Genomic DNA, 25,468 nt, shown 5'->3' on the forward strand with positions numbered 1-25,468 from the left:
CCGACTCCCGCCACTGGGATTTCCCGCCGCAGCTCCTGCTCAGGTCTGTGCTGCGGGTGGCGTGAGGTTGAGTAGCCCGGCGCCCCCACCGCGCCCCTCACCGCGCCCCCCACCGGGCCCCTCACCGCGCGCCCCACCGCGCCCCCCACCGCACAACCCTCGGCCTAACCCCGCCCCCGGGCGCTCATTGGCGTGTAGCACCCCCTCCCCAGACTGCGAAGTGAGCAGGGGGAGGCGGTGGTCTGTCGCCTCCCTCCAGCACCCGGCCTGGCTTCCCGGCGGAGGCGGCGCCTTTCCTGCAGGACTGAGCTGAGCTGGGCTGCCGTGCCGCGCCGCGCGGGGCGGGCGAAGTGGGGCGCTGCGGTCGGCCCCGGGCGGGGACTGACGGCGGCGGCGGCGGCGGCGGCGGCTCCGGGCGAGCGTGGTCCCCGCGTGCGCACACGCACACGCCGCCGCTCAGGGACATACGGACCCCGGCCGCCCGCGGCCACACAGGTGCAGAGACTCGGCTTGGCGCGCTCTCCTCGGCGCACACGCTCCCCATCCCCGCGCCGCGCGGGCCGCGGACTCGCAGGCTGCGCGTCCTTTGCAGAGTCTGCCCCTGCCCCACGGACAGGCCCCGCAGTGAGCAGGTAAGGGTCGCCCCGCCGCGGCTGCCCCTCCACGCCTAAACTGTCTTCTCCCGGCTCCAGAACCTTCGTCCAGCCGGGACCTCGGATCCCCTCCTCTGGCTTGGCGGTCTCCGCCAACCGCGACCTCCACCGACGGAGAGTGGGCGAGGGCAGGCGCCAGGCAAGCCTCCCAGAACCGAAATGAAGCCCCCTCCCGCCTGTGCGCCCTTCCTGCGCATCAGGATGACACCCCCCAACCCAAGTGTCTGGCGCTGCGCTCCGGGCGGCCGATGGCCGCAGCCTGCCGGGGTAGGGGTCGGCCTAGCTATCTCGCGCCCCTCCTGATGAGGAGAAGGGAGACCAGGGGCAGGGAAGCCATGAGGCCGGAGGGACCCGGAGTGACATGCCGCCCTACCCCTAGGCGGACAGACGCACCTACGCGGATCGGGAAGGCAGGGCTGGAAAGTCCCCCGGGGCTAGGTACCGCAGTCCGCACGGGGCTTGAGGGGTGGGCAAGCAATGTGCTAGGTAGGGGTTGCGGTAGGGGCCAGTGTAGAATGCCCCTCTGTGGTGACACATTCGGGATTGTTCAAAAGAGCGTCGTCTCGGTTTCCCGTGTCGCGGAGGGGCTGGGGTTGGGGATGCTAAAGCTTCGGTGGTCCCAGAAGAAACGCCCTGCGGGGTCTGTGGGGAAACGACACCGGCTTTCCCAGGCTGAAGTGGGCCCGCCCAGACCCCTGCGGGCCGCTCTAAAGGCAGAGGCTCCTGCGGCAGCTGCGGGGGGGCAGAGGCCACATCCTAGGCGGGACCTTGGCAGGTTAGGGGGCTCAGAAGGAACAGGGGAGCCAATGGATGCAGCTAGACCCTCAGGAGGGAACCCAGCCAGAAGCCGACTGCATTTCACGTGGAGCTGAGGAGCGGAGCCTCACCCCTGGATGGAGCTCAGCCCCCTTTTGGAAGATGCTGGGGGTGGGGGGTGGACACCTGCTAATTCTTCCGACCATTTCTGTTTTTGAGTGCAGGTGCGTCAGACTCCCTTTATCTTCCCTAGCCTTACGATGTCCCACAAAGCCCCCCGGCCCTCTCCAAAGACACAGTGTTTGGCTTTTCCCATGAGCGGCCCTGGGGAGGTGCTGGGGGATGGGAAGGGGCTGGACGCAGCATGTGGGGGGCAACTTGCCCTGGGACTGCAGCTGGCCTGAGACAGACAAGCATCCTGAAGGTCAGGGTAGAAGCTTTGAGTGGCAGTAGGATTCCCAAGATGAAAAGCTATGTTTGAACCTTTGGGGGTAGGGGCAGCAGGCAGCACCCAGGTTTTATCAGGAGACCCCAATTAAATGAGTTTGGTGCTGGGTACAAGTAGGACTGGTGGAGTCCCCAGTCCTAAGCTAAGTTCTGCTCCTCATCGACCTTGGGGAGGGCAGGCAGAGGCACCAGCTTGGACACAAGCCGAAATCTGAACATACAAATTGGAGATGGAATACGCTGAGCAGGCCCTGGGCCAGATTTTCCAACCAATCCATCAACAAGTGTGTGTGGGGTGACAATGGAGGCGGGCCCGGTCCTTTTCCTCTTTGGCCATGGGTGATTCATGGGTGGTTGGGTGTCTGGAGCAAGACCCCCAAAAGTCTGTTTGCCCCCATGTGTGGTGAGGGGGGGGTGTCTGTGGGGAGCCTCTGAAAGGATCCCTCTCCTGCACTGGGACTGATCTAGGCTAAGCGGTGCATTAAGTCCTGTTTTGTATAAGGTTCAGGCTGGCAAGGGATTGATTGGAGAAACACTTTGGGACCCATGCTTTTCACATGGCCACCTCTCTCTGTTGTGCATCAACTTTGGGACACTGCCTCAATTTGTGTCAAATAAATAAATACACACATGGGAGTTTACAGTATATGTGGCTGAGAGGCTAAGAAAGCCAAGGCCACAGGGTGGCTTTTCTCCTGGGGACAGGGCTTAGGCTGGAGCATCCCAGGTTGCCGCTCTCCCAGGGACAAGCATTTCATGGACCTGGGGCTGGCACTGATTAAGTGGAGGACATCTTGTGCTGTCTGCCACAGGGCAGAACCAAGATGTGCCAAGTGCAGAGCCGGAGCTTAGCTTGGTGCCAGGCAGGCCTTGCCTGCCTGAGACCCACCCACCATGGGGCTGACACTGGAGGTGACAATGAGTTTCCTGTCCTGGTCAGGTTTGTGAGCAGAGGCCTGATGCCCCAGACAGGGGCTGCCAAGTGGTTTTCCACCCTGGAAGGCCTAGAGGCCTCAGAGACCCTCAGCCTTCCCTGAGGAGAGGAATCTAAGATTCCAGGGTCTGAATGAGTTGGGCTTAGTGGTCCAGCCGCCTGGCAAGATGGAGACTGGAAACGCCTCAGCTGCAACGTGTTTGTACTGAGCTCTGGATGCCGTCAGAGGCAAACGGTGACAGCCACCCCCACAGTGACACACAGAGAGGGAGTGACACACAGCTAGGAAGGCATATAGGCTTTCTATGACACCTGCCAGAGAGCTGGGGTACAATAGTGACAAGCAACACCAGAAAGACAAATGGATGTTGAGACACACCCTCTCACACAGATCTGGGCACACCCAGGGACTCAGAGATATTTGCCTAAAGAAGATCACAAAGGTCTTCATTAGTAAAAGTCCAGCTGCATATTGAATTGAATGGAGGAATGTGTGTGTGTGTGTGTGTGTGTGTGTGTGTTGCATGAACCTAGAACAAGGGTAGGCAACCCTTTTCTGTAAAGTGCCAGATAGCAATTATTTTACCGTTGTGTCCATATACAACTGCTTAATTCTACTGTGTAGCCTACTGCAGCCTTAGATGATATGTAAACAAGTGAGCATGGCTCTGTTCTGATAAACTTTATTTATGGACACTGAAATTTGAATTTCATACATTTTGCCTGTGTCGTGAAATATGATTCTTTTAATTCTTTCCAACCATTTAGAAATGTAAAAAGCATTCCTGGCTCACTGGCCGTACAAAAATAGGCTACAGGCTGGATCTGACTGGCTGGAAGGGGTTGCCAGCTCCTGGGTTGTAAGGTTAGGAAAGAGAAATGGTCAGAGAGGTTGACAAAGGGAGGGACTTAGCGCTGATAGCTGGAGATGCCTGATGGTACCTTGGATACTTCACTCCATTCTACGTGGAGCTCAGAGTGCCCATCTGTTTAATGGGTCAGGCCCAGGAGAGGCTCCCTGCCTAGCCTCAGCACCCTCCACCAGATTGGCCTCTGCTTTGTCCCTGTGATGGATTCCCCCACTCTACAGACACCTGGAGACAGCATTCAGGACTGAAAAACTGACTGCTGTCCTTTGAGCTTGCTAAACGGTTCCTGAGCCCCCTTTACCATTCACCCCTTGTGTCCAAGTCTGTGCCCATGCCCACAGGTGGGGAAGCCACACGGAAACCTAGGCGTGCCCCTTGTTTCTAGACACGACTCGAAACTCACAATGAACACGAGACCTGAAACAGCTCAGAGGAGAGGGGCTCCTTATCTCAGGGCTGGGGCTTCTCAGTGGAGGAGGGCAAGGTCATAAAGGGCAGGTGGGCAGGTGCTGCCTGAGTGGGCTTCCTGGAGGTGGTGTTGGGGGTTTGGGTTGACCTTGGAGGATAGCTGGACACTGTTATCTCAGCTCTCCACAGACTCCATGCATTGCCTTAGCTGCCCTCATCTTTCCCTCCTGATCAATGGGCACTGCAGAGGGTTGACTGAGACAAACATATATGTGTGTGCGTGTGTGTGTATGTGTGTGTATGTGTGTGTGTGTGTGTCTGTATCCTTCCTAGGCACCTCTGAACTTCCCAGCCACTGATCTGAGGCTTGTGGGCTTGTGTAGTGAACCAGGTCCTGCCTTGGGTTTCTTCCTTTCTCTACTGCCTCCTCCTGAAATTTCCTTCCTGCCACCTGTGGTGGGGATGGGCCAAGGAGACACTCCTGTCTGATTTTTCCGTGTCTCTGGATTCTGTCCCCCACTTTCCATCCCAACGGCCTTCCTGCTCAGCTTAGTACCCCATCACCTCTACCCTAGATCCAGAAAAGGGCCTCAGGGTACATTTCTGCCTGCACTTTCCGCCCTTGTCTTTGCTCCCCAGCCTTTGAAGGGATATTTTCTAAATGAGAAGCTGATCTCTCCACTCCCTTGCTTAGAACTCTTCATTGCCCCACCCCTGTCCGGTGGAACAACCCTCCAGCTTCCACAGACTGGCACCAGCCCTCCACCCTCTCATCCACCTCACCAACTCCTGGTATCTTGTTGTACTGCTTGACACCCTGGAATCACCTTCCCAAATCCATCCAGGGGGCACTCATCCAAGTTTTCTGGGCACTCATGTGTCTTGCCTGTGCCAGGTGCTATGGGCACACGCACATCAGAGCTGGGCTCATGCTCACTTAGGAGAGGCTGAAGCTTAACCAGAGTCTGCACAAAGGGAAAGGCTCTCAGTGCAGATCTACTCCTCCCCAAGCCATACCCCCTGCCAGCTAGGTGCTCAATGAACACCGTCCACAAGCTTGTGCCTCTCTCTGGCCAGGCTTCCTGTTCCCCTTCCTCCCCTCCCTCCTCCTCTCATTCCCTCAATCCTTTCCCTTCCTACCTCCCTCTTCTCCCCGCATTTATCTTCTGCCTTCTTCCTCCCCCTCCTCTTACCTGGCCCAGGGGGTGCACTCCCTGACCCCTCCAGGTCAGGAAAGGTCCCTGCACTGTCCAGTATGGAAGAGGACTCCTCACAGGACCCTGGGAAGGACTCTGCAGCATGACCTTGGGGAAGTTTCCTGGTCGCCTAGGGCCTCAGAGCCTCACCAGTGAGATGGGATGATACTGCCAACGTTCATGGGTGCCCCAGCCTGGCCCTTCCCTGCCTTGGACCTGGTTCCCCACCCAAGCTTGTACGAAATGCAGGGCACGAGTGGGATCATCACTGGGGCCCATCTGGTGGCCTGACTCCTGTCACCTTGTCACACCTGCCGTTGTCAGGAGGCCCCTGGCCCAGGAGTGTGTCTGTGCCCTTTATCGGCTCTGGTCTTCTTGAGGAGGAAGGAGGTTCTACAGGGTTTCCCCTCCTTCCCTGCAGCAGCTTCTGTCCCTCCCTTTGAGGGGTGAGTGGGAGGCGGGCAGTGTTTCATCCTTCAGCCTTCTCTCCCTAGTTCCTGGCCCTAGGAGGGAGAGGAGGAAGTAGGGGCGGTCCAGCTCCCCTGTCATGAGTGAAGGGAGCATGGGGAGAGCAGGGGAGGCGAGTGATGTACTCAGCCTGGCCATCTCCTTTCTGGTATCCAGGCCTGTCCTGCCCTGTAAGGGGGAGGGATGCTGAGTGGCCAGAAGATTCCAGCAGGAAGTGGCACAGACAGCCCCAGCCCCATGAGGGGCAGATGAGAGTCCCAGGGCTGTGTGGCCCAAAGAAGAGGTGGGGTAGGTTGTCCACACACACCTGTGTGGGCTTATGTGAGGCAGAGGAACCTGTGCTGCTCAGGGCTGGTTGGGAAGGGCACAGGGACATCAGAGCTTCCCACTGTGGGCCTGGGCCAGACGCTGGAGTGGGGCAAATGCCCATCTCAAGAGCAGAGTTGCCTTCAGCCAGGGGAAGCAGAAGGGCTCTGCCGGGCTTTGGACAGTACAGGGACGGCTGGAGGGTCTCTGAGTCCCCTCTGCACAGAGATGTGGAAAGTCTGCTAGCCCAGTGAGTCACCGCTCGCTCCCGTGTGCTGACTGGTGACGCCATCCTCTGTGTGCAGGGGCCACCGCTGCTTGGTGCAGCAACTCAGAGGAGGACATGGCTGCTGTAGTCAGTTTAACTCCAGGTTTGGTGGCTGGACTTATGAGGCCTGAGGAGGAAGGGGGAATAGTATGCTATTGGGATCCCCCTGAATTCCCTTACAGTCCAGGTATCTGTCACACATCCCATTCCTGCCAGGCAAGCCTCCAGGCTCTATATTGTGTGACCTTGGAAAGTGTGTCGCCTTCTCTGGCCTCAGTTTCCCCATCTGCACCTTGGGAGGTGGGCTTTAAAGTCTGTTTCAGGTCTGAAATGATGTATCTGTAACGAACTCTTCCTAAGGAGGAAGCTAGATATAGATATGTAAATGGGTGTAGTGGCGGGCCTGATCAGCCCCTGGAGGTGTGTGTGGGGGTCCCTACTAGGGTACCAGTGGACTCTGAACTGATCTTCCTTTGACCACTGAGAGAGTGCAGTGGAAGCATAGGGATGGAGTGCACCAACTTTGGAGCCAGACTGCTTGGGTTTACTTCCCAGCTCTACCAGGGACTTGCTGTGTGATTTGGGGGAAGTTGCTTACCCTCTCTGTGCATCAGTCACCTCTGCTATAGAATGAGCTAATGCTAGTAACTATTTCAGGCAGGTTAAATGAGTTAACACATGTTTATTGCTTGGAAGAGTGTCTGGCACATACTGAGTATTTAATAAATGTTAGCCATTAGTAAATAAAATCACAGGAGGCCTGCTGTTCCCATTTTGAATGTTACACGGTGCTGTGGGGGTAGAGGTGACAGCAAGAGGGTGCAAAAAGTCTGAACACAAAGTGGTGAGATAATAATAATAATTAACACATGTATAGCCCTTACTGAGTGCCAGGCTATAGTATACACTCCATAGTTTATTTGTATAAATTTGCTGATGCCTCACTGTAACATCTGTGAGATAGACATTAATATTATTCCCATTTTACATATGATAAAAAAAAAAGGCACAGAGAAGTTAAGCTGTTTTCCCAAGCTCCTAGGGCAAAAACTTCTGGCGAAATGGTCCGAAGTCTGTTATACTAAATGCCAGGAGGTAACTTTAATCATCCTTAAAAACTATCTGCCCCAACAGATCCTGGACCCAAGAGAGAGAGAGCCAGGGAATATGAGGTGACCCGTTTTCCTATCCTGAGCCACTTTTGCGGCTCAGTTGAAATCCATCCTCAGGGAGGGGAGAGTTCAACCCTGGGCTGCAGTCGCAGGGCCTGGCCTGTCCCTTGAGGGTGTCACTAGCAGCTTGGGAGAGTCCGGAGGAGGAGGAGCCACTGGCAGGCCTGGGGTGGCCAACAAGTGAGGGGACGCATCTCAGAGGGACACTGCAGAGAAGCACTTGGTTTGGGGCAGGCGGCCTAAGTCTATAAACTCTGAGCGTTATTCAGCGGGGGGCAGTGCAGCGTTGCAGTGGGGGCAGAAGTGCCTGAAAGGATTACCACCCAGAGAGGGGAGAGGCTGTGGGAGGTGATCCCTGAGGTCCCCAGCCGAGTCAAGTCCTGGGAGCTCCCAGGTTCTCTCTCTCTCTCCTCTTTGCTGGCAGGGGCGTCTGTGTCCAGTTGGGCAGTGGGTGGACTGTAATGGGTGTGGGGACCAAGAGAAGGTAACAGTGGGAATCAAGGACCCTGGGTCTAGTTCCAGAGGAGGTGCCCTAGTGAGAGTGCCCCAGCTCCCTTACCCTGGGTCACTGGGCTGGGGGCACACCTGTCTCCTGGTAAACAGCCTGGTGATGAAGCAGAGGGCTGGGGGTGGGTCGGCGCTAGGGCCTCTGCTGGAGCTTGTCTTCAGTCCACTGCAGCTATAGCTGAGAAGCTGCCTTTCCCACAGCACAGGTGAGGCCCCTGCAAGTCTGGGCATCCCTGCATGTGTGCGTGCATGTACACACTTGTGTATGTGTGTGTCGTGCCTATACCTGCACCCATATCTGAATCCGAATATATCTTATTGCCTCTCTATAGCTGAAGGCCTTTGCTGAGTAAGTTTGTGTCAGCGTGAATTGTTCTGTGTATCTACAGTCTGATATGTAACATATCAACATCTGAATTGCCATGTGCTTGCATCTGCACATATCTTTTTTCTGTGTGTGGTCCTCTATGTGTCTGCGAAGGAGTGTGTGTGTGTGTGTGCGCGCGTGTGGTTGCCTGTCGGTCCCTAAAAGAATCTCTACCTTGTGTATCCCATCATGGGAGTTTACATTGATATCTTCAAGTGGTGGCCCTGGGGATAAATGTCTCTTTGTCTCTGTAGGGTTGACATGTCTTTATGATCATCTCTGTGGACCTGTTTCTGTGTGTGTGTGTGTGTGTGTGTGAGAAAGAGAGAGAAACAGAATCAGAAATCCACCAGTCCTCAAAACACAAACTCACTGTCTGCTTGCTGCCACCCGCTCCCCCACCCCACCAGAGCTGTTCAAAATCCTGGTTTCCTCTGTGCCAGCTCCCTGGGTTCTAATAAAGGTTAAAATAGAGGCTTTATAATCCTAACTATACACGAGCATCACCTGGAGAACTTTAAACACCACTGCTGCCCGAACCACAGCTGAGTGCTTCTGAGTCATTTGGGCAGGGGTAGTTTTGGAAAGCTCAGATGACTCTAGTGGGCAGCCCAGGTTTCATACTGGGGTCAGAGGTTAGGGCTTTGCTGGGGAAGCAGTGAGTATCCGCTAGGGGGCAGCCCAGTCTTAACAGGGGTAGTGCTGCTGCCATCTCAAGGTGTTGCTGAGAACAAGGAGCTCTGTTTTCACCTTTGTGGCCTGAGGTTGTGGAAGGTGCAGGGAATCAACCCCTGATCTTGGAGGCTCTCTGCCTTGCAAGATCTCCCCACAACACTCTGCTGGCCTACAGAGATGGCCTCCAGCCTCTGCTGAGGGTCACTGGTGCCAGACTCTCCTCCCTCGCAGCCAGGCAAGTCAGGAGGGTTGTCTCTTTGCAGGCAGAGCCTTGGGTTCCCCAGGGCTGTAGAAGTGACCAAGCCCTTTGGGGGCCACTAGTGCTAGGTCACGCCAGAGGTAGCCTGTGGCCACCAGGGGCCTGGCAAGCCCTGGGAGCTGGTACAGAGACCGAAGCCTGAGTGCCTGGTAGATATGGTGCCTCAGGGTGCCCAGGAGTGCTGAGACCAGTGCTTCCCCAGCCTGCCCTGTCCTCCCTGACCCACAGGAGGAGGCTGGGCCAGTGTTGCCATGGTCCCCAGGCTTCTTGGAGCATCTCTTGGGGATATCTGAGGCCTCCCTCCGCATCTCTGAGTGAGCCCTGGTGCATAATATGGGGAGATGGGGGCTCCCTCTTTTTGAGCCTTCCTGCAGCTCGTTTTATTTCCGCTTTTTGGATGCCTGCTTATCTCCAGCTTGAGCTTGGAGAGGCCCTGTGGGAGGCAAGGAGAGAGGGAGGGGATGTGGTTAGGCAGAGAGTGAGGGACACAAAGGCCCCTGGGGTGCAGCAGCTCTGCCTGCTGGTGGGGGGTGTGCAAGGACTCATGGTTGGGATACACATGAAGGATTTGCTCGGGCCCCCATGGCCTCCTGGGCCAGGCACCTGTGGGTTAGCCGTGCCCTGATATGGGCCTACTCAATCTCTTTTAAAATAATTTAATAGTAATGATAATTTTTAAATAACCATAACCATTGCACAGCTCTACTGGAGCCTATTTAGCAGTGCCTGTTGATGGATGCTTTGCTGTCCCATTTTTTATTGTTGATGCTATTTTAAAGGATGCGGTGGCGAATGTGCTTGCATGTGCTTCTTTTCGTCCAAGTGCAAATATTTATCAGATGCAGAGTTGCTGTGTTGTAGGGTGTATGTCGTAATGATCAGTTTTAGAAGCAGAGTATACTATTCCCCTGGGAGCATGCTGGGCTCTTGCAGCCTCCTTTTTTGACTCTCTGTAACCTATCTGTTTGGTCCCCACCAGTGGCCCCAGTCCTTGCAGACCTGCCCCCTTGGAGCTCCTGCAGCTCTGAGGCTTGAGCACATGCTTCAGCTGTCACTGTATTTTCCGTGTCATGGTTTAAGGCTTTATCCCAAAGATGAAGTAGAGTGAGGTAGGGCAAAAAGAGGGTGTAATTGTTAGGGAACCAGGGCAGACAGCTGGAACAAAGAGGCCCTTTAAGGGGGTAATTAGCTAGAAGGTGGTTTCCTGCTGGTGTAACAGTCTGGAGCTAGGTGGGCCTCCAGGCAGGCTGGGTGGCTGGGTTCCACAAGGTCACTTGGTGGTCCTGCCTCCTCTCGCAGCGTTGCTCCCTACCCCCCTCAGATCCTGTTCACATCCACACTGTCAAAGTCGGGTTGGTCATTTGGGAAGGGTTAAAGAGCAAGAGCAGAGATCATGCCAGAACCTCATGCACAAAGGGTGCAGATGTGGCCACAGGCTGCCACCCACATTCCATAAGTGCTAACAACTTCATCATGTGCCCACACCTCCAGTCTAGAGATACCAGGAAATATCATCTCTAGGTGAGCATGCATGTGCCAGCGAAAGCTTTATCACTGTGGAGGAGGGGGAAAATGCAAAGATTTGGGGAGGCAATCCCTCTGTTGCCAAGGAGAAAGTCATTCCAGACCATGCCAGGAGACTGGTGGAGCTGAGCCAGTGTGTACCCATAGTATCCCAGCACCTAGCACAGACTGAGTGCCTAGCACATGTTTGCAGGGCAGAAGAAGAAAGAGCAAGACGGATGCAGGCAGGGAGGTGGGGTTATCCTTGGAGGCTGAAAGCCGTGCTGCAGGGAGCTGGGGGAATAAGGAAGGGAAGTGGTCTCGCCCCCTGCCACTGCACTGGGCTCACAGGATTCACATCTTTCCTTCCTCTCTAGCCCAGAGACACGTTGGGGCTGACCCACAGCTGCTGTCAGTGGGAGGCCAGTGGTGCTGGCCAAGAAGTGTCATGGCTTGTGTCGTGCAGGTTTCCCTGGCTGCTCTCCTCCTGCTGCCTATGGTAAGGGCCCAGGAACGTCTCTCTGAGAGCCCCAGGCTCACCTGAACCCCCACTCCAGAGAACCCATGTTTTATGTGTGCCCTCAGCTCAGCTATTCATCTGGCTGGTATTTCTGCCAACACCACCACTGGGCCACCCAGTGCCTTTGTGTGAATCAGAAAAGACATGCCTTCCTCAAGACCCTGTACTGATCTGACTAGAAATGATTACAAAATTTACAAATCTTTATGATGGTAATGTGTGGCAACCTTTAGAGTTGCACAGTACACAACCTGCTCAGCTGAATGCAGGAACCCTGGTCAGGGCTACAGAAGGCTCTTTCGATTTTCTCGTCACCAGCCCACAATGCCCTGCCAGGACAGAACTCAGAAGGCTGCCCCCTGCTCAGATCTCTCCCTGAGCAAAGGTGGGGATGGGGAGTGGGCAGAGGAGGACTCCCAGGTATTGGTCCCACAACTCTACCTGAGAGTTCAGAATAGCAGTGGGTGAGGCTGTCCTCAGAACCCTGGGTACCAGTCCTGCCTCTGCCCTGACTCACTGTGTGGCCACAGACAAGCCTGTCCCTTTCCCTGAGAACTGCCTGCACATCGGTGAATAGTAGGGATTGGACTGTGTCCCCAAACATGGCCCTTGGCAACTCAAATGCCATGTGACTGCCTCCATACTTGCTGACACCCCCCTGGGAACCATCCCTGCCCTGGGGTCTTGTGTTAAAGCGACAGCATTTGGAAGCAGCTGTCATAATAGCAGTGCATAGACTGTGAAGTTACTTGGTCCTGAACTTGAAGCCCATATCTGCTATTAACCAGCGGTGTAACTTTGGGCTGGAGTTTCTTAACCTTTCTGAGCCCCAGTTTCTCCTTCTGTAAATAAGGATGGTGAGTAGTCCCCACTAAATGGCACCACTGCTCCTTAGCCTGCAGCTGCTGGGGGCACCTTCTTCCTGAGCCCCTGGAGGAAAGAGACAATGAGCTTTCTCAGCCTGACTTCTCCCCTACCACTTGTTTTCTCCTTTAAACTGCAGTAGTAGCCTTGTGGCTGCTGGAGTCAGACCTCCTGGGTTGGAATCCTGGCTTTTCAGTCTACTGAGCCACATGACTTTGAGCAAGTGACTTAACATCTCTGTACTTAAGTTTCCACATCTGTAAAATGGAAAATGATAAAAATAGTACTGCATAGTACTCTCCAGATCCATACACACGCACACATATGACACTCAGAATAATGCATGCACAGAGTGAAGTGCTGGATGCGCTTGCTAATATTGTTATGAGATGTGGAAACTGAGAGCCCAGGAGGGAGTGGGACCTGTCCAAAGCCACACATTGAGTTGGTGACTGAGAAGAGCCCTCATGGTATCTCTCAAGGTGAATGTCAGGGCCCCTGCTGGCCCTGACATCTCTTGTCACTCTCCTCTCTGCTTCTACTCCCCACTCCCTCCAGGACACTGCCCCTGGGGCTTTGGTAGGAGAGCCTACAGGCGGCCTTCCTACCCGCTCCCACCGTACATCCTGTGTTCTCCTACAGGCCCCCGCCATGCATTCTGACTGCATCTTCAAGAAGGAGCAAGCCATGTGCCTGGAGAAGATCCAGAGGGCCAATGAGCTGATGGGCTTCAATGATTCCTCTCCAGGTAAGTGGGGCAGTAGGGAGCCTGCCACGTCCCCAGTGCCAGCTTTCAGAACTGTTTTCCTGTTCTCAGGCCCACTTAGCAGAGAGTGGTCAAGGGTATGGGTTTCTGGGGCCTTCAGAAAGCCCTTCGGAATACTGATGTTCTGGATCTGCTCTGGGCAATGATGCTGGGGCTGCCGTCCTCAAGGTTCATGTGGCCTGGATGCTTCACAGCTGTTCTGGGTAACTGGACATGGCCGCCTTCTCTCCCACAGGGGCTAGGATAGTGTTGGTGCCTGGGCTGGGCAGTGGCTGTCAAGAGCTTGTTAGCAGCAGAATGGGCCTGGTGGCAGCAGGGACACAGCTGTTGCCTATGGCTGAGCTGTAGAGCACTTGGTCAACCCAGGGCAGGAAATGTGGGGTCCTTTCCGATCTCCTCTGTTCATTGCATCAGAAGTCAGAGAAGAAAGCAGCAGCAGGAACTGCAGTCTTGAAGACTTGGGTACAATGCTTCTCCTGGCACTGCATTTGAGGAGGGTCCTGCTTCCCTGCGCTGGAGGAAACACACATTGCAGGACATTGAGCGTTCTTAGCCTCTCCCTCTAAATGCCCATAATACCCCGATCCCAATGACAGCCACAAAATGCCTCCCAAGATTTCAAATGTCCCAAGGGAGTGACACGATCCCTGGTGAGAACCAGTGGCCCCATTGAACCCCTCTCCTCCTAACTCCCCATTGTGCAGATGGGAAGCTAAGGCTCACAGAGCAAAGGTGCCTTCGAATCTTGGCCTCAGGGGAAGTTGGGGATTTGGGGGAGGGGGCATCACAGAGGCCTCTCCAGCCTCACTTGTGCCTCAATCGTTGGAGGACTGGCTCCATGCTGCCTAAGGGTAGGACTCTGTACTCAGGCCGGAGGGATTCATTTTTCCTTCTGGATCCTCCTGGCTCCTCTGAGCACCATCTGTTTAAGCACTTGATTAATCCGCAGCCCAGTTAAATGGAATGGTCCCACTGGATGGAGCTCCCCGGCCAGTTGCTTCTCAGTGAACATTCACTGGTGAGGGAGCTACTCTGGGCTGTGCTGGCCTTTGCCTCCAGCTGAGCTCTTGCTCAGCCCTAACCAAGGCTGAATGGGGATTTGGAGCCCCACTAGTGAGGGAAAGTGAGGCAGGGGGCCCAGAAGGGCACACTGTTGGAGGAGGCTCAAAGAATACCCCAAGAATATCTGGTCCAAGTCTCTGTTTGGAGGGTGGGACTGCCGAGCCCTGAGGGCAGGGATGGTGTGGATCACATGGAGGATCAGGCTGAGGTGGGTCTGGAACCCAGGAGTCCTGCTCTCAACCCAGGGCCATTGCTCCTGCATCACATGTCTTGGATACATTTGGGGTTGAGCAATAAAAGCATCCAGGAGGGAAGAATAGAGGCAGGGGCTGGGATGGGACAGGGACCTCAGTGTAAGCTGTGTGCAGTTTAATTGCACACCTGCTTGTTGAACTCTGGGCTGAGAGGGCAAGACAGGCCTGTCCACAGGAATGTCGCGGCCGAGACAAGAGAGATGGATGCCAGGCTGGACGTACAGCATCCCTGGTGGGGCCAGGCCAGTGCTGGGGAGCAGGTCTCACCTGCAGGTGTGCTCAGGAGAGGAAGAGATAAGTTCTCTGTGGGAAGGATTCACATATTGAAACTGGATCCTTGCTTCTTAAACCTGGCTGCACATCAGAATCACTGGGGAACTTTCAGAAAAATGTACTCCAGCCACAATCCAAACCAATGAAATCAGAAGCCTGAGTCCGTCATAGTCACCATCGTTTTTAAAAGCTCCCCAGGCGATTCTAATGAGAAGCTGGTGTTGAGAACCCTTGAGCTAGGCCCAAGGGACAGGTAGGCATTTGAAGGCAGTGGAGAATTGAGGGATAGACGAATGGGTGAACACGGTAGGCTGAGGAATCCACAAGAGGCAGGAGCCTGGTGTTTTTGGCAGTAGTGAGTAACCTCCTGTATTTGGAACTCAGAATTGGAGCAGATGGGTTGGGCTGTCGAGGGGGCATGGCTGAGGGCCCAGGGAGCAGATATTGTGTATTTCATGTCCATCTGCACTGGAGTTGAAGGTGGGGGAAAGCAGTGACCTGCTCCCACTGAGCTGGTATCTCTGCAACTGCCCCGGGGGCTCCACTTGTCCGCCTTCAGGGACTTTGTGAGTCAGGGCTGGTCATAGGAGGTCAGTGTGTGAAGGATTCTCCAAGAGGTGAGTGAATAGCTCTCCTTTAACCCTGTCCAGATGGGAGAGGAGGCTGCACCCTCTCATGGTGTGCCTAAAGGAGAGGGTCCCTCATCTCTCCCTACTCGTCCTCTTCCTTGAATCATGGGATGGGGCTGAGCTAATTAAGCAGAAGCAAAGGGCAGCCATTAGGTGGGGAAGAGGAAAAGACTAAAGGCCCAGCTGGACCACCAACTCCATGGCCCTTTCCTGCTCTGGGCCTCAGGATCTTCTCTTTTAAAATGAGTGGGGTGGAGTGGATCATGTTAATAGCCAGGCCCTCTACAGACTTCCTCTGTGCCAGGCTCTGTGCCAGCACTTCATTCCACCACCGCAGCGGCTGGGGGATGGGGGTGGTTCTATTATGACCCCTATGTTATAGATAAGGGAACTGAGGCACAAGGAGGTACTTTGCTTAAGGACATAGTCCATTAAGAGGCAGAGGTGGAACTTGCCCTCAGGCAGCCTGTACCCTCAACTTCTGGGATGCACCACCTCTGAAGAGTGACACACTCTGGGTCCCAGCACCCTCCCAGCCCCAGCACCAGCCGTGGGATCTTTGAAGGGCCCTTAATACCTTAATTTTCATGTCTGAAAAATGGAGGAAAAATAATACCTACCACATGGGATTATTGCATTAAGTGATAAAAGCTTGTGAGAAGTGCTAAGGACAGCATATGGCATTTGCTAAGCGCTTAACTAAGACGCTGTAGTTATTAGAAGCTGTCATCTTGGAGTGTTGGGGGTCTCCAGGGCTCCCACCTTCTGCTAGATCCCAGTTCTTCTGGGGAATAGAGAGACATCTCTAGGAAGCAGGTCAGTGCCACTTGGAACAATCCTGGAAGGCTCTCTGGAAGAGCAGGGGAGAGGTTAGGGACCAGGTCTGGGCTTCAGAGGGCAGATGGAGAGTACGGGAAGGTGGAGAGAAGCGTTCAGCTGGAGAAGGGTGGAAGGGGAGCAGTGAGTAAGGCGGGTGAGCACTGTAACAGCCACCACTTCAAGGCAGGCACTGGGTTCTCTGTCTCTCTCTCTCTCAGACATGCACGCATGTGCGCAAGCGCGCACACACACACACACATGTGCACGTGCTCACGCTCAATAACTCATTTAACCCTCACCAGCCTATGGGCTGGGTAGAGTTTTACCCCCATTTAACACATGAGGCTGCTTAGACACAGAGAGGTCAGGTTGCTTGTCTCTTACCTAGTAAACCCTTCAGCTGGGAAGGTGGAGCCAAGGTGTGCATGCGGATGGTTCTGGAGTGCATGCCTTCGCCCCTGGGCTGCATTGCTGCTCAGAATAGGAGTGAGGAGACGCCCTGGCCCTCAGCTTTCCCGTTGCCAGGGTGAAAGGTCATATAGCAGAGGCAGTTGCAGTGAGGCTGGAAAGAGGCCTTGGGAGAGAGGGGCCCTGAAATGTGCTCGAGGTCTGCCCTTTTCTTAGCTATGAAAAGGCCAAAGGGTGTTTGTGTTTCTGAGGCCCAGGATAGAATGAGGTCTCGGCCTCTAATGACTTGCTTGGGAAGGAGAGGGGCAGGCCAGGATGAGGAGAGGCCCCTGGGGAAGCTGTCCTGAGAAGCAGCATCCATCCCGCTCACTTTGGGGTTGTGGTCTGAAGAGCTTGCCCTGCAGGCTGAGGTTGGAGGACTCCCCTCAAGGGGACCTCAAGTTCAGGGAGAGCGTTGACCTTGCTGTCACTCACCAGGGAAAGCCTTACTTTTCCCCCATTGCACCTTAAGAACCTCTGGCCTGCTCTTAGGGGCGCCCTGACTGGAGCTGGGCTTCTTGGCTCCAAATTAAACACACTTGTGAAAGATGGGCCTCCACTCCTGTCATCACACCTGCAGGACTGTGGAGTCCCCAGGAGCATTTAAAGATGCTGATGTCCAGGCCCCTCTCCAGACCAAAGTCCTCAGCGTTTGGGTCAGGAGGACTCCATGCAGATCTGTGTTAAAAGCCTCCAGGTGATTCTAAAGTGTATCCAGGTCTGAGAACCACTGGCCAGAGCACAGCATCCACCAGGGTACTCAAGTGCTCTCAGGCAGAGAGTAGCCCCTCAGGGCCCAGATAAGCCAGGCTGGGGAGCTCACTACTAGCCGAGTCAAATCTGAGTGTACCAAAGAATCGACATCTATGTGTTGTGTTATTAATCCATGCCAGCCCTCCTGCTGCATCTCTTTCCTGTGCCTTCCCTGCCTGGGTGGTCCCCAAGCACACACACCATGCACAGAACGCTGGCCAAAGGTCAGCCGATGTCCTTGAAACACACTTGAAAAAGGAAACCTGACAGCTTGTTCCAATGCCTGTGAGCGTAAACTCACAACAGTGTCTTTTATAGAGTTTTAACATACTTTTATATATTTTGTGTGTCTCCCACAATCTTTTAAATCTAGTAATATGAGTCAATTGGAGCAAGAGCCCTGATCTTAGTTGAATTATGTCCGTGGCACTGTGTGTGTGTGGCTGGGGGGCTCCAGGGGGCTCCAGGAAGGCATTTGTTTCCTTCAAGCCCCTGCTCCTCACTGGTCCTGGGACCTCCACCCTAAAGAGAATCTAGGATGGTGCTGTGAAGAGTGGCCTTCAGAATGGTGGCCAGGAGACAGAGATGCGCTGAGGGGAGGCACCCATGGTAGCAGGCAGCTTAATGGGAGTGAGAAATAGAGCCCAGGGAGATGGCCATAGGGAGTGAAAGCAAGCTTGCAGCCTGCATTGCATTGTTTGCAAAATCCTTGTCATGTTTTAAAGGTGTTTATTGAGGAGAGGAGGGGCTTTGGAGACATAGTTAGTCATTTTGTCCCTGGTTCCAAACCCCCAAATGCTAATGGGATTTGAGCCAATACCAAATTGGCTCTATCAGGTGATGCCCACGGAGGCTGAGGCCAGAGGTGATGGTCATTGGCCAACCACACTGGAGGCAGAGCCGGCTCTGAGATGGGACCCAGGTCTGTTATCTCAGACAGGAAGTGCCCTTTCTCCCGCAGTGCTCTCGTGACCAGAAGGGAGGGACAAAGAACACCTGTACCTGGGAATTGGCATCCCCAGGCCACACAGCCCCCAGCTCTGTTTACTCTGCAGTCTGCCTGCCCAGGATGAGACCAGCCAGCATCTCTTCTTTGCAGGGATGCAGATTTTCATCAGCCCAGAAACCTTCCTTGCATCTAAGCAGGATTGGTCAGTGTGGTCCTCGATGAGGGTCCCCACACTCTGGTGGAGAAGGAAGAGGAGGCCTGTGGTGGCCATAGCAGGGGCAGCAGAGAGCAGGCTTGGAGGGAGGATGGAAAGGCCTGCTTATTGCTATTCTGACCTGGTCTCAGAGGCCTCTCCAGGGCACCAAGTGCCTTGAACCAGTCCTCTCTGCCTTCACTAGAGGGGAGAGGCCAAGAGGAGGGAAGCACATCAGGGCTGGGCCGAGGCTTCCCCATCCTTAGAGCGGGAGGAGCTTCTTGTCTGGGCCTCTCAGCTGCTCTGAGACTCAACAGGCCTCAAGCTTGAGGAAAGGGTGGTGTCTGCAGGGACCCTCATGCTGAGGAACTTACTCCCTGTCTGACAGAGGATTTCACTTCTATCCAAACTTGTGTTTTCCTGAAGTCTGGTCATTCTCAAACTTGAATATCAGACCTTCTGTTAAAACAGATTGCTGGGGCCACCCCAAGAGCTTCTGATTCAGTAGATCTGGATGGGGCCTGAACATCTGCATTTCCAGCAAGTTCCCAGGTGGTGTTGCTGGTCTGCAGTCCATACTTTGAAAACCACTGACTTCCAAAGGGGATGGCAGCGTCTTTAGTCCTATGCCACCCCCAGCACTCAGCTCACAGTGGGGTCCTCATTTTATGGAACAGAAACATTGGCAGTCAAGTAAATTCTGGTAAATTGAATTGTTTTTACCCTGGATTGCATGCTAAAATGGGGACCTTGTTCTAACAATACCTGGGCATCCTCAGGTGGCTTCTCAAAGGAAGGACCACGGCTTTGTCTGAGTCTCTTTGGTGCCCTGCTCTATGGAGTTTTGAACACTGTAGAACTGGACAAAATCATCACCATGACAACCCAGGATTAGCTCCTTATTTTGTTCCAGACAAAAGCTAATAGCTCGTGCGTTCTCTCTCAGTCGCCCTGCCTGAGTGGATCCCTTCCCTCCTGCTCTCACACTTCACTGCCACTCCTGGGCACTTTATAATGTCTTAGGTGGGAGCAGCTCCAGAAAGTGTATGCAGCACTCCCCCACCCACCCTCGGGCCTGCATTCCTCTCCCCATGTCCCCCAGTGGGGGCCTATACACAGATGGAGCCACGAGGCTTGGAATGTTGTCAGGAGTGGAGAGGTCTCACAGAGAACAGGATCTGTTCTGATTTTCAACCTCTGGAGGAAGAAGGGGAGGACGGAAACTTGGCCTTGGTTGCACTCGGCCATCTCCTCCCTGAAACATGTTTTCCTGGCTGCTGTGTCCCTCGCCTGTCCTGGTTTTCTTCCTCAGTCTTCTTTGCCAAGGCCTCTTCTAAATGCTGGCATTTCTGTTGGGGCCAGGCCTGTTCTCTCCTCTTTTCTTCCCTGATCTCTGTTCTCTCACTAGACAAACCATCCATGTCCGTGGCCTAAATAGCATCCCTGTGCTGCCCACTCCCTGCCCTCTTCTCCAGTTGCTACTTCTCTAGACTCCAGACTTTTCTCCAGCTGCCTACTTCGACAGCTGTCTCCTCTTGGCTCTTAGCACCATCTCAAACTGAACATACCCCAGACTAAGCTCTTGCTTTCCAACTTGCCTAATTCCCCCAACATCTGCTTCTCGCCTGGCCCTTTCCACTGTGGTAAATGATCCATCCATCCATCCATCCATCCATCCATCCATCCATCCATCCATCCTCCCACCCACCCACCCACCCACCCATCAATCCACTTGCTCATCCAGACACTGAAGCCAGAAACGCAGGTGACATCCTTGGTACCTCTCTCCCTTGTACTGTGTTAGTCAGGATGGCCTCGACTCTGCAGCAGTAACAAATCAATCTTAAAATCTGAGAGACTTAGCACAGTAACATTTCTTGCTTGCATGTATCATAGGCCAGTGTGGTCAGCAGAGGTAGGAGGTGGAGCTCGACTTCACACAGTCATTCAGGGATCCAGGTTTCTTCCATCTTGGAACACTGTTACCCTTAACATGTGGTCTTCAAGGGTGGTCCAGAGAAGGAAGAGAGGCAGGCTGTGGAAGCTTGTGAGGGATATTTTAGAGGCAGGTTCCACACTTCCACCCTCTCACCATTGGCATGCCCTCAGTCATGTGATGTGGGTGAGCACTAATAGTCTTTTGCACACTTGCCAGCTAGGTCCAGTGTGTTGCCAAGCCCTGTCAGCTCTGCTCTTGACTCTGTCCCACACAGGACTCCTCTCTAACTCTGCTGCCATCGCTCCAAATCAAGCTCTTTCATCTCACCCCTAGACTACAGCCATGTCCTAACACGCCTCCCCGTGTCTGCATCTCTGCTATTGGACTATATGATCTTCCCCACACAACCAAATCCAAGTGTGACTCCTTGTCTTAAAGCCTCTCTGTGGTAGGTTGAATAATGCTCCCCACCCCGCCCTGAGAGGCCCACATCATCCTAATCCCTGAAACCTGTGAATGTGTTACTTTACATAGCAAAAAGAACTTTACAGAGGGAATTAAGGATCTCGAACTGAGAATTTTATCTTGGGTTATTTGGGTGGACCCAGAATAATCACATTGGTCCTTAAAAGTAAAAGATGGAGGTAGGAGAATCAGAGAAGAAGAGAGACTTGAGGACGCAAAGCTGCTGGTTTCAAAGACGGAGGAAGGGGCCATGAGCCCAGGAATGTGGGTGGCCTCTTAAATCTGGAAAAGGCAAGGAAATGGATTCTCCCCTAGAACCTCCAGATGAAAGGCAACCCTGCTGACACCTTAATTTTAGCCCAATGAGACCCATTTCAGACCTCTGACCTGCAGGAATATAAGATGATAGTTGTGCCATTTTAAGACAGTAAGTTTGCTTACACACTTACAGCAGCAGTAGGGAATGAATACACCATCCAGTGGCATCTCTAAAAATTTAGCATAAAAATCTAAAATTATTAATACAACTGGACTAAGAGCTCTGTGAAGGCAGACACTGGGCCCTTTCTATTCACTCTGGTATTGCTCTGCATCGTCTGACTCAGTATGTCTTGAATAAATGAGTAATTAAGAGAGAGAGGGAGAAGAAAGTCGGAAGAAAAAAAAAGATAAAAGGAGAAGGGGGAGGAGGGGGAGAAGAAGGAGAAAAGGCATCTTGAAATCTTCCAGTCTCAACAAAATTTAGCTTTGTTGAGACTGGAGTGTGGAACATATGGGTCTGTAGAAGCTGGACGTACTGTGTGTGAGTGGAAGGAAAATCAGTTGCTGTTTTTAGTTAGAAAAACCCAAGGCTGTCTCAGGAGCCCAACTCCCATCCTCCCGTGCTCCAGGGAAAGGGGCCTGGGAGGATTCAGCTCCAATCCGCTGAGGCCAGAGCAACTTCCATTCAAAAGACGAGAGGAGGTGGGAGCCTGCTGGGTCTTCCCATCTGTGCTGGGCTGGGAGGTGGTAACTGCAAGAGAAATGGGTACCAGAGCATTCTAGGGAGCCCCAGGGAGGCAGCTGTGAGTCTCCTGAGACCCCAGCAATGCAGGCTAGAGGGCTGAGTGGAGGCCTTCGAGCTCTCAGTAGGGTCAGGGACATTGTCTTCGGGTTCTGGGGTCCTGAGCTCTCATTCTAGGTTTCCCACCTGCCCTGATACTATACAAATTGTCTTCAGGACTCTAGAGGGGGCCCAGACTGGGGACATACGGGGTGCCAGGAGGGCTTTGAGAGCTGTGGCAGATATATTCTGAGAGCTCCCAGGCCCCGGGCTAGGGTAGGGCACTTTAGCAGATGCCCTTTAGGCACCTTTAGCTGCCCCAACTATCCTCTGGGCACCAATAGGTCCTGGGTGAATCTCTGTTCCAGATTTGAGCTCTGGTCACTCAAAGCTGGGAGTTCACAGAGACACTCAGTTGTCCGTGTGCACATAGGAAACGTGAATCATGGTGGAGGGGGCGGTGACTGGCCTGAGTCACAAGTGAGCCTGTGGCAGAAGGAGATCAGAACTCAAGTTTTAGGGCTTCCGGTCCTAACGCTGAGTAGAGACCTGCCCTTTCCCCTCACTCTGCCCTCAAACGTCAATTTCACAGCTTTGTCTTTTTCTCCACTACTGGCCCTGGTGCATAGATGGTCCCTGGCACAAGGCAGGTACTCAGTAAATAGTAGTTAAGAGAATGCATCCCCTGTTCTGCTGCCAACATGAGAGCCCCCTTCTCCCCTCGTGCCACCCGCCCGACCTCTGCAGCCTTCCTTGACCTCAACCCTCATGACCCTGCTCAGTCTCTCTGAAGTGGCCCTGTGACCTCGGCAGTGTCAGCTGGTAGCAGCAGCTGGCTGTGCCCGGGCCTAATGTTCTCCATTAAGGGAACATCTGTTGGCTGGGGCTCCCGGGGCATGGGCCAGACACAGCCACGCTCCACGGCTGTTCCACGGTCAACATGGGCTGCTGCAGCCAAAGATGTGCTGTTGGGTCTCTTTCAAGGACATGATGTCACAGCCAAGCACATGCTGGCTAGATGTCCTCTGCTAACGGTTACACAAGAATTATCGATGACTGGCCTATTGCTATGAGACCTAATGCCCGGCTCCCCTCATCTGGCCTTTAATGTCTTTACCTTCTTGGGTTATTCTTCTCAGAGCTTTCTATGGTACCTCTGGCTCCCAAACTCTGTCTTTCCATGAGCAGGATGCTATGGGCCAATGTGACTGGGTGCGAACTCCAAAATAGCCGGGTGTGAATTCTGAGAGACAGGATTTTCTCCATCTAGAAGCTGTGGATACCTTCTGGTCCAAACAGCACTCAAGCGTCACGGACCCTAACAGAGACTGTGAGCTCATGGTGCCTGCTCCAAGCCCCTCCTCTTTCCAGCACCTTCCCAGGAGTCCTCTGGGCCTGTCAGCGGCCCTGCCCCAGGCCATCTCACCTTGCAGGTCCCTGCTTCACCTCCCTGCCTATGAAGGCCTCTCAGGGGAGTAGTTCCCAGGGACACCTAACTGGGATAATGAAATTAATGATTCTGACAGCAGTGAGGAGGCATTGAATGAGCCTGGCTCTGTTCTGACAGCTTTGCACATGTGAACTCATTAATCGTCACAGCAGCCCTGTGAGGCAGGTGCTGTCGGTCACTCGCTGTCCCTGACGTGGCACAGAAGCCTTCTCCATAGCCTTCCTTTATAATCCCTAACAGCTGCAGGCTGCTTTCCTGCAGCTTCCCTCTGCTGCCTGGTGCTCCACACTCCTGCCTCCCCACCATACCTCTGCCACTCTCTCCTGCTTGCATCACTACCTGTGCTTCCTCTGCCCACTCCATAAATATGGGGTCTCCAGGGTTCCCTCCTCCATGCTCTTCTTACTTTACGTTCCTTCCCAAAGTGAGCTGTCTCATCCCATGGCCTCAACCACTACCCACAGGCTGGAAGGAAAAGTGAGTGGTAGGCTCGTAAGTACCATGTTAAGGATTGAGGGTGCTAAGAGCCCAGAAAGCGTGGGATTGTTGGTGGGGGGCTTGTGACATGGCCAGATATTCATTTTGAAAAGCTTGTGGTCATAGCTGTATGGGGTTTGTATACCTGTCGTCTCAGTGAGGGGTCCTGAGCTCCTTCACTGAGTAGGGTGAAGGAATAGAGAGTGGGGTGTGGATTGCACAAGGTTTCAAGGTAAAACCAGCAAGGGCTTGATCAGGAGCACTAAAGGGAAGGAGATGAAGTGGGGTGACTCCCAAGTTTCCAGCTGGGGCTGGAACAGGCAATCAGCTTTGGGTAGGAGATGCTGCACTGAGTCTTGGACTGCAGTGTTTGAATCATCTTTGGTCCTTCAAGATGGGGGTGTCCAGCAGGCAACCAGCTGTGGGCTCTACCCTCACAGAGTGGACAGCACAGAGGACTGGGAGTTGTCCACATACAATTCTGTAACATCCATGAGTAGGGTGAGCTCATCCAAGGTGGGCAGGGTGGGCAACCAAAGGCAGGGCAGCTACCAGCACCTGTATTCAGTCAGGGCTGTGGGGGGGACCCAGTAAAGGCTGAAATTGTTCCTTGGATTTGGCAGCGAAGAGGTCTCTGGTGACCTTGGTGAGAGGTGTTTCAGCATTGTGGGAGGACAGAGCCAGAGAAGCAGGGATGGAGCAGGAAAAGGTGGCGTCAGGCTGTGCAGGGAACTCTACAGAGGCTGGCAGAGCTGGAAGGAGAGGCGGGCATGGGGGGAAAGGGGCCAGAGGAGCCACTGAGTCCCCTAGACCTGAAAATCTGGTCATCAAGCTTGACAGTTTCCTCTTCCTCGCAGTTCATGTCCAATGAGGCACCAAATCTTGGGGATTCCTAAACACTTCTCAGTTGGCCTGTCCCTTCCTCTCCATCAGCCTGGAGATGCTGTGGGGGCCTCTGCAGCAGTGCCTGCCTCCACCTCTTCTAGTTACGAGTCCTTTCACAATTCTGGCTTGGCGCATGCAGGCTTCTGCCTGGCTGGCCTTCCCCTCTTCTCCAGCTGATGAATTTGTGTTCCCTGCTGGGCCTGCCTTGGGGGTAGGTGGGGGGAGTGGAGCAGCAGCCTCAGACCAGCCTGTTCCTGCCCCTCCCCCTAGGGTGGGTGGGGGGCCCTGCTGAGGGGGTAGGTCTGAAGTGGGACCCCTCAGTGGTGGCTGAGGAGGGGCTAGGGTGGGGCGTGTGGGAGAGGCTGCTGCAGAGACCCCTGCATCTCAGCATCTCATTCCTAGGGATCCAGCCCTGGCCTGGTGTGTCTCCCCTCCCCACAATCCTGTGAGGTTGTGCAGCTGTGAGGCTGTGGGGCTTCGGGGGTGTGGGGCAGTATGAAAACAGGTGAAGGCTCCCTCTTTCCCTACCCAGGAGCTCCAGAAGTGCCTTGTGTCTCCATTCCTGTTTGAGGGATGTTCCCAGTACAGGACTCAGCCTTCCCTCAGACTGTAGGCCTTGCCTTCCCTCTGCTAAACCACTTCCGGTCCCCTGCAAGGGCCTGGCTTGTAAGCCGTGGAGCACACCTCAGTGTGTGTATATATAAGTTGTGGGTGTGTGTGTGTACCTGTGTGATGTGTGTGTGGTGCATGTGTGCACATTCATGTGTGATGTGTGTGTGGTATGTGCATACACGTGTATGGTGTGTGTGATATGTGTGGTGTGTGTGTGATGTGGATGTGTATGGCATGTGTGGTGAGTATGTGATGTGTGTTGTGTGTGATGTGTGTGTGTG

The 25,468-nt window shown here is 54.0% G+C and overlaps 1 protein-coding gene across 5 annotated transcripts in view; it reads left to right on the forward strand.

Annotated features, from left to right (window-relative positions):
- The first annotated feature begins 247 nt into the window (after positions 1-247).
- Positions 248-25,468, forward strand: part of ADCYAP1R1 (ADCYAP receptor type I) — a 58,857-nt gene continuing 33,636 nt past the window's right edge. For 3 of the 5 annotated variants that reach the window (XM_023186032.2, XM_023186033.2, XM_023186035.2), the window contains exons 1-3: positions 248-632; positions 11,166-11,287; positions 12,815-12,920. In XM_023186032.2, the coding sequence (XP_023041800.1) occupies positions 11,237-11,287; positions 12,815-12,920 (157 nt within the window). In that variant the 5' untranslated portion in view covers positions 248-632; positions 11,166-11,236. The remainder of the gene's footprint in view (positions 633-11,165; positions 11,288-12,814; positions 12,921-25,468) is intronic. The other 2 variants (XM_023186030.1, XM_023186031.1) reach the window with 1 other exon arrangement.

This window comes from Piliocolobus tephrosceles, chromosome 8 (assembly GCF_002776525.5).
Source record: "Piliocolobus tephrosceles isolate RC106 chromosome 8, ASM277652v3, whole genome shotgun sequence".
Taxonomy (NCBI): Eukaryota; Metazoa; Chordata; class Mammalia; order Primates; family Cercopithecidae; genus Piliocolobus; species Piliocolobus tephrosceles.